Source organism: Ovis aries, chromosome 4 (genome assembly GCF_016772045.2).
Source record: "Ovis aries strain OAR_USU_Benz2616 breed Rambouillet chromosome 4, ARS-UI_Ramb_v3.0, whole genome shotgun sequence".
Classification (NCBI taxonomy): Eukaryota; Metazoa; Chordata; class Mammalia; order Artiodactyla; family Bovidae; genus Ovis; species Ovis aries.
The window spans coordinates 25942004-25950689 of record NC_056057.1 but is presented as its reverse complement, the minus strand read 5'-3'; the positions used below and the strand labels follow the sequence as shown (position 1 = coordinate 25950689).

General features: G+C 37.8%; 1 protein-coding gene across 1 annotated transcript; it reads left to right on the top strand.

Annotated features, from left to right (window-relative positions):
* The first annotated feature begins 4194 nt into the window (after positions 1–4194).
* Positions 4195–8408, top strand: SOSTDC1 (sclerostin domain containing 1). Its single transcript, XM_004007767.5, has 2 exons — positions 4195–4469; positions 6985–8408. Exons 1-2 carry the CDS (start codon positions 4265–4267, stop codon positions 7398–7400), a joined length of 621 nt encoding a protein of 206 aa, XP_004007816.1. The 5' UTR covers positions 4195–4264; the 3' UTR covers positions 7401–8408.
* The last annotated feature ends 278 nt before the right edge of the window (positions 8409–8686 follow it).

Here is an 8686-nt window from a genome sequence, read left to right as displayed (position 1 = left end):
TTTTCACAAAATAAGTGGCTTAATGATTATATCTTCATTTTAAAGCAGATAATATTGTGTAAACTATTTACAGCTGTGTAAAAAATTACCCCAACTTAGTTAAAACTTTTATCATTTCAGGGTGTTAAGTCAGGACTGCAGTCTCATCTGAAGGATTGGCTGTGGGGATATTTGCTTTCAAATTCACTCTTGTGGTTGTTGATAAAATTCGAGTCCTCATGGGTTGTTTGGCTGAGGGCTTCTATTCGTTACTGGTGAGAGACACCTGTTTCATGCCACTGGGGCTTCTGCATAGGAAAGCTTATGTTATGGAAGCTGATGTCCATAGAAACAAGTGAGACAGCTAGAGCAGGCAAGCAAAACTGAGTCACAGTGTTTTGGTAACCCAATCATAGAAGTCGCATCTGAATGTTGAATTTCCTGTCCATGTATAACAACCACATTGTCTTCATTCCGAATTTTGCTTCTGCCAGACATGATATCCTGAGGCTGCACATACAAAATACTAGCGACAGAGCATATTTAACACAGAGCATATTTAACCTGGTATTTAATACTTAGGAGTTAGTTTGAGCAAGTAGATTAACAATCTAACAATTAAACTAAAAATTTAATGATCTCCTCCTCCTCCAGTGGTTGGGATTCCATGCTAGGCCTGGGTTCAATCCCTGCTTAGGGAACTAAGATCCCACAAGCATGCAGTGTAGCCAAAATAATAACAACAATAATAATAGTAATCTCCTCCTCCAGGCATAAAAAAAAACAAAACAAAAAAAACCAAAAAAAACAGGCTTCCAAAGTGGCTCAAAGGTAAAGAATCCACCAGCCATGCAGGAGCTACAGGAGACATGGGTTTGATCCCTGGGTCAGAAAGATCCCCTGAAGAAGCGCATGGCAAACCACTCCAGTCTTCTTGCCTGGAGAATCTCACGGACCGAGGAACCTGGTGGGCTAACAGTCCATGGGGTCACAAAGAGTCAGACAAGTGAAACAGCTTGGCACAGCATGGCACCTCTAAGCAACTGGAAAAAAAAAAAAAAAAAGAGGCTGCTGAGTGGGGCTTCCCTGGTGGCTCAGATATTAAAGAATCTGCCTGCAATGTAGGAGACCTGGGTTTGATCCCTGGATCAGAAAGATCCCTTAGAGAAGGGAATGGCAACCCACTCTAGTGTTCTTGCCTAGAGAATTCCATGGACAGAGGAGCCTGGTGAGCTATATAATTCATGGGGTAGCAAAGAGGTGGACATGACTGAGTGATCAACACACACACCAGGCACAAAAAATAATAAAGGGAAAGAAATTAGCTATTTTGGCCCTGTTACTACCTTTAGGCATTGGGTCTACCAGTCAACGGTTAATATTAACGTACTTCATGTATTTAACATGAAGTCCCCTGATAAGCAGGATAAGATGCTCTTTAGTGTGATGCATACACACAATGGAATATTATCAGCCATAAAAATGAATGAAATTGGGTCATTTGTAGAGATGTGGGTGTAACTAGAGACTGTCATACAGAAAGAATAAATCAGAAAGAGAAAAACAGATATCATATATTAGCACATAATGTGAAATCTAGAAAAATGGTACAGATGAACCTGTCTTCAAGGCAGAAATAGAGACACAAACATATGGATACTAAGGGGGTAAAAAGGGAGGGATGAATTGGGAGATTGGGATTGACATATATACATTAATATGTATAAAATAGATAACCAATGAGAACCTCCTGTATAGCACAGGGAACTCTACTTAATGCTCTGTGGCGACCTAAATGGGAAGGAAATCCAAAAAAGAGATGATATATGTATACATATAGTTGATCCACTTCACTGTACAGCAGTAACTACCACAATATTGTAAAGCAACTATACCCCAATAAAAAAAAACAAACAAAAAATATTGTAAAGCAAAAAAAAGAAGTTTTTCATAGTTACTATTTTAGAAGGATGTCTGATCCATAATCTCTATGTGCACAGAATAAACACATACATAATTTTCTAGGAAGAATGTTAGAATAAATGACTACATATAGTCTTAAGATAGAGATGTGATTGACAGTACATATACTTTGAGATTTTTGAATTCAGGTTTAAAAATTTTTTTGATTATGTAGAATTTCAAACATACACAAAAGTAAACAAAATGGAATATCCAGAATCCAGCCTCAACAAATCAAACACCATCCAAACGCACTTCCTATGTTGCTTTTGAAGTTTTGTTCCAGGCATCATGTGATTTCATCTAAGGATATTTCAGTATTTAATTCTAAAAGAGAAGCAGTTGTTTTTACATAAAACCACAGTATCATTTTTTTCTCCTAAAAGATACAGTAATTTCTTAGTACTACTAAATCATTAATGTTTTGTTCTTAATTGTACTTTCTTTTTATAGTGAGATAGATAGATAAAAAGTAGTTCTGAACTGGGGTGATTTTTTAGCTCACAGGGGACATTTGGCAACATCTGGAGATATTTTTGATTATAACTGGGGGTGCTACTGGCATCTAGTGGGTAGAAACTAGGTATGCTGCTAAACTCACAGGACAGCATCCCATAACAAATAAGTGTGTATTCCAAAATGCCAATAGTGCCACTGTGGAAAAGCCCAGGTGATAGACAGATAGATATGAATAGCAGTTGTATATGTGTTCTCAGTCACTCAGTTGTGTCTGACTCTTTGTGACATGGGCTATAGCCCACCAGGTTCCTCTGTCCATGGAATTTTCCAGGCAAGCTTGCTGGAGTGCATCGCCTATTTCTCTTCCAGGGGATTTTCCTAACCCAGGGACCAAACCTGCATCTCTTGCATTGGCCGGTGGATTCTTTACCATTTAGCCACCTAGGAAGCTCCAAACAGCAATAACAATAGGTAAAAGTTTATAAAGAGGTGAGATATATCCATCCTACAGGGTCAGTTTAATAGCCACACAAAGGGCAAAAATGGAATTGACAAGTTTCAGAATTTTGATTCCAATCAAGATATGCCACCAAACGGTTGGAATTTCATTACTGTTTTAAGGCTAGAGATCCTTGTGTGTGTTCATGCTAAGTTGTTTCAGTCAACTCTTTGCGACCCCATGGACTGTTAGCCCACCAGGATCCTCAGTCCATGGGATTCTCCAGGCAAGAATACTGGAGTGGATTGCCATTCTCTCCTCCAGGGGATCTTCCCAACCCAGGGATCGCATTTGGGTCTCTTAGGTCTCCTGCATTGGCAGGCGGATTCTTTACCATGAGCACAGACATCCCTGGTAGTCATTAATGGAACATCTGTGTCATGTGTGGATAAACAGAAGACTACCTTGTTTCTTACGTGAGCAGCAAAGCCAAAGGAAGTCATGAACAGAATGTTTAGTAAATGGAAGTAGAATACGTGTTCTGCAGCCCATGAAAAACCTCGCAAAAATTAACTTGAATTTGCAAAATAATCAGTCAGAAATGGCTTTCATGTAAAATGATGCTATGAACGGTAACGCTTGGGTCATATCTTTAAGATGCAAATGGATATTAGTTACTTTAATGCAGACAGAGCTATGCTCATTACTCTCCACACAGAACCCCTGGCAATAATTTACCTAGGAGCGCAGCAGTTCATGCAGATCAAAGCTGCATTATTTAAGTGTGTCCAGGGGGCAGATTTTTAGCTCTGTGCCTTATACTTTCAGAAAAAAAGAGAAAAAGGTGGTTTGTTTCTTGACAAACGAGAAATGTTTAACTAATTAGGTGCTTCATTCAAGCCCTACAATATTTAAACTCCTGAATTCCTCCTATTATCTGGGGTGAGGCCCCTCCCTACTACAAATACAGAACAACTGTGGGAATGTAAATGTCTTCAAATGAACAGCAGCATATTTTCATTTAAATGAAACCCGAATGTGAACTAGATTTTGGAAAGGAAATGGCAGAGAGAGAGAAGAGAGAGAGGGAGAGGGGCTGTAGTTGCTATAGAATGCGCCTGGCTGCTTCAGCTCTCAGACAACTGATGAAGTCCAACTCTGAAATTTCAGGCAATTTGGATACCAAGCTCCTCCTTTTCTGTAGTCTTCTCTTCCATTGGTAAAATTCTTTCACAGGGTCATGTAGGGATCCCACCCCTTCTCCGTGTTTTCACTCTGTAGCGCTACACAACTTTACACCTGAATGAACGCCAAACCTCAGTGGATATATAAAGGGAACCTTGAGGAGGAATTTCACAGTTACAGTGCAGAAGCAGAGGGAAAGGAATTAACCAGCTCTCCAGCCAAACAAATCCTCTACTCACCATGCTTCCTCCTGCCATTCATTTCTCTCTCATTCCCCTTGCATGCATCCTAATGAAAAGCTGTTTGGCTTTTAAAAATGATGCCACAGAAATCCTTTATTCACATGTGGTTAAACCTGTTCCAGCACACCCCAGCAGCAACAGCACAATGAATCAAGCCAGAAATGGAGGCAGGCATTTCAGTAACGCTGGACTGGATCGGAACAGTAAGTGTGTTTTACTTGCATGAATTTGGTGTTCTTATTTGGTAGCATTAACTCACATTCCTGTCGAATTATTTCATTGCTAACTAACCTGAACCATATATGTTTTGCTAAACAATCTGGGAGCAATCCGCTGCATGTGTAGACTGGCATTCTTCCTTACAAAGTTAACATAACTAAAACAGTGATTTGATAATGTAGGCACAGGCTTCAGTTTTCCAACATTCCAAGAGAAAATGTTTCCAGGAATCAAAGTGTTGCTTCTTTGAAATGCAGAATGAAATTTTTTTTTTTTCATGAAGTGTTGTTCTAGATAGCTTAAATTCAGGTTATGTTCTGTTTATTTCAAAACATGTACAGTTCTGGTAGAGTGTATAAAGGTAAATAACCAAAGCACATATGGGAAATCACAAGGGGGAAAAAAAAGAAGCTTTCTGAAGGGGGAAAAAAAAGGCTCACACCAATTTTTTAAAAATGTCTAGTGAAATAAGTGAAGTTTGGATAATGATCTTTGAGAAAGAGGGAAAAAACTAAACATTGGAGAATCATATTTTTTCTGAAATAACTTCTTATTCACCGGATCAAAATGTAGGTTATTGTAGATTTCTGTGAAAGACCAGGGAAACTTTTATGAGTTTGGAGATTTAAAATAATGACAGTACAATAATACTTTGTATAAAAACTATTTTTCTTCCTTTCTGTTTGCTTAATTGACATACTTGTTGACCACTAGTTGGAAGGATTCAAATGTCTTTTCCTAACTTTTGCTTCACTCCTTTCACATGCTAGTAATTGGACTTTAAGAAAGACACAGAAAGAGTTCACAAGAAATCTTATACAAATGTTTTTGCTCCTCCTCAACTCCATTCAAATGCTGAAAAGCATTTCAACCTTTGAAAAATCAAAGCAAATATGACTGTTTATGTCTTTCTAAGAAAATCAACGTGTTTTTTTAACTTTCATGAGGATGTTTGCTTTTACATATACAAGAACTATCTGATTATTATTAGATTACCAAGCAAGGCGGTGGGTATTCATTGTCAATGAACTGTCACTGCAAAAATGCCAAATTTCTATATACACAGAAACAAAAAGCTAGGCAGGTCAAAATCATCTCGGCTGTTTCCAGGTGCATTCCTAAGGCAGCCACAGGAAGGTGAGCTGGGTCATAATCAGACAGGCAGAGTATGCTGACTGGCCAGCTAGGTTACACTTTAATTTCAATCTCACACTCCATATCTGTACAGATGTATATGTTTATACATTACATTTTTTTTCACAACTATCACATCCCTTTAGACTATATCTTTTACCTTATAAGTTCTGGGGGCACAGTGCTAAAGTAACACTCCTAATTCAATATCTACTTCATATTAGCTTTCCAATATCCTATGCAAGACCACTTCAATGTCCCTTATAATCTTTATTTTTTTAAATTTCAGCAGTCTGTACTTTGAACTATATATATATTTCTGGTTAACAAGGCTGGATTTTTTTTCCCAAGCTTGTTACAGGCAATTTTCCTTAAGTTTAGATAGCAAAGCAATGGAAAAGAAAACCCAAATATTTCAAGACTAATTTTTGCTTTAATTACATAAGGCATGTAACAAGAAACAGTCTATTAGAGAACATACTTATCAAATTCAAATGACTAAACACAGTTTGCCATGACCAATATTCAGGAAACAAACACTGTGGTTCCTTTTGCATTTGTAAATCAGTCATGTTAGGCATTTTTCTGCCATAAAATTCATGGAAATGTAGCCAAGTTGTTATGGCAACCATACGTTCCTGATTTAGGAGCTTTTATATTCTTTACATGTTGAGTTGTAGTGACATTTTGAATTTCAAGCATTTTAACTGTGTTTTTAAAAGATAGTTTGGGAATTTATGTTTAAAATGTAGTTATTAAGTTTGAGATGCAAAAATGTCAGACATTGTACACATATGTATATATGATTCTCTGCAGCTGAATTTTATAATTGAAACAAAATATTATGGATTTCATTGTATACAATATTCAAATTCTTTCCACATTTTTTCAATAGATTTTTGGAAAAACCTAATTAAAAGCACTTGTAGACATTAACTAATAGACCTGTAAGTGAAGAACATGAACATATACTCCCTCTTAGCTCATTAAAGAATGAATATTCATACATAAAACTTAGAGCTGCTTAATACATATTGGGGGAGTAAAACTAAGAAAATAGGATTTTCAAATACTCCAGTAAGCAATTAGCTAATGTTACACATGAAAAATCAGGCTCAGTTTATTTTATCCCATAACTGATAATTTTCAGGCAAGCTTTCTCTATAACCATCCAGGTGGATTTTTGCATTGTGAGAACAAAATAAGAGTTCACTTCCTATTGGCTAATTTGCTATCATTTGGACATTATTTTTGTCATTGCAGATTACCTTTTTTTTTTTTCAAGTGTTTGCCTATACCTCTCATGCACACACACACACACACACACACACACACATATAATTTTTTTTTCCCTGCTTCCTGCAGCTCGAGTTCAAGTAGGCTGCCGAGAACTGCGTTCCACCAAATACATCTCGGATGGCCAGTGCACCAGCATCAGCCCTCTGAAAGAGTTGGTGTGTGCAGGCGAGTGCTTGCCCCTGCCTGTGCTGCCTAACTGGATCGGAGGGGGCTACGGAACAAAGTACTGGAGCCGGAGGAGCTCCCAAGAGTGGAGGTGTGTCAACGACAAAACGCGTACCCAGCGAATCCAGCTGCAGTGCCAGGATGGCAGCACGCGCACCTACAAAATAACCGTGGTCACCGCCTGCAAGTGCAAGAGGTACACGCGGCAGCACAACGAGTCCAGTCACAACTTCGAGAGCCTGTCGCCTGCCAAGCCAGCCCAGCATCACCGAGAGCGCAAAAGAGCTGGCAAACCCAGCAAGCACAGCATGAGTTAGAATTCAGACCTCCAAACTGGACTGACTAAGAACCATCTGCTTTACAGATTTGATTGCTTGGACGACTGGAGCCTGCCACTGCTATTTTCTTACTTGAAAATATACGCTTTCTGCTTTGATCAAACTCAGCCAGCTGTCCTGAGTATCAGGAGCTTCTTGGGAGATAGATTTTTCAAGTTTTTCAAGATGTATAAGTATCCATGATGTGATTTGCCTTTAAATTTCACGCATCCTGTAGTATTAATTCCCCATGGTTCTTGAAAGACGGGTGATACTATACCCGTCATTGAATAGTCACTTTTTAACATGGAAAAGGGCTTCTCAGTAACCCTTCATTTCCCAAACCATCCTCTCCACCCCACACCCAACAAAACTTATTCGAAACTGAAAATTTTTTTAAAGAGTTGTTGCCATGAATCTTCAGGTTAACAGTTCAGAAGGGTGTTTTTTTTTGGGTAATCTTCATGGGAACAGTTTAGCTGCCAAGAGTGATCTCCCTTTGAAAGAGTGAAAGACCTTGTGACATTTCACTTCAAAAATAAGCCCTGTAGCTTTTTACAGTCTCATAGTATGAAATTATACCCTGCATGCTGACCCTTGCTTGGAATGGAATGCCAGAAATGCATGGCAGCAGCTAATAAGTAAAGCTGATTAACTATTTATTTGTCAATGTTATTATTTAATGACCTTTCACAAATGATTGTTTTCAAAATGTTAATTTTTTATGTTTCAAAGTTTTTTCATGTACCTAAATATTTTCCTGTATAATTTGTGGTTGATCTAGAAGTATGACAATACATACTGTAGATATGTAAAATAAATATTTTAGTCTCCTTGTTACATATACGTTTCATCATGAACTTTATCAATAGTATAGATCTTTAAAAATCAATAAGATGCTTTGTAAAGATGACATAGGTAACAGTTTCCTATTTAATCTGTGCAATCAGAAGGTGACTTGACCTTCAATGAGTTTCTTTTAACAAAAATAAACATGGCTAAATGTTATTGTCTTTGCCTCGAACACGTGTAAAATGGTACAGAATAAGCACACAAACTACGGAAGAAGCACATCAGAATCATCAGTTTTTTAAAATATAAGGCACATTCAAGTTTTGGTAGAAAAATCTATAGTAAGAAGAAGAGAGAGATAGGGAGACCATCTAGTTGGTAAATAAGATGTTTGAAAAAGTTGGAGGACAATCCAGCAGTGAGTTGTAAGAAGAATATCATGTTTATATATACCTGTGGATGCCAAATCTACTGCCCATTATAATCACCCAGAG

Bases quoted from the DNA above. Each gene is read 5' to 3' on its own strand.
- SOSTDC1 (XM_004007767.5), top strand. From the start codon at position 4,265: ATGCTTCCTCCTGCCATTCATTTCTCTCTCATTCCCCTTGCATGCATC. The intron at 4,470-6,984 runs GTAAGTGTGTTT...TGCTTCCTGCAG, and splicing joins CGCTGGACTGGATCGGAACA to CTCGAGTTCAAGTAGGCTGC.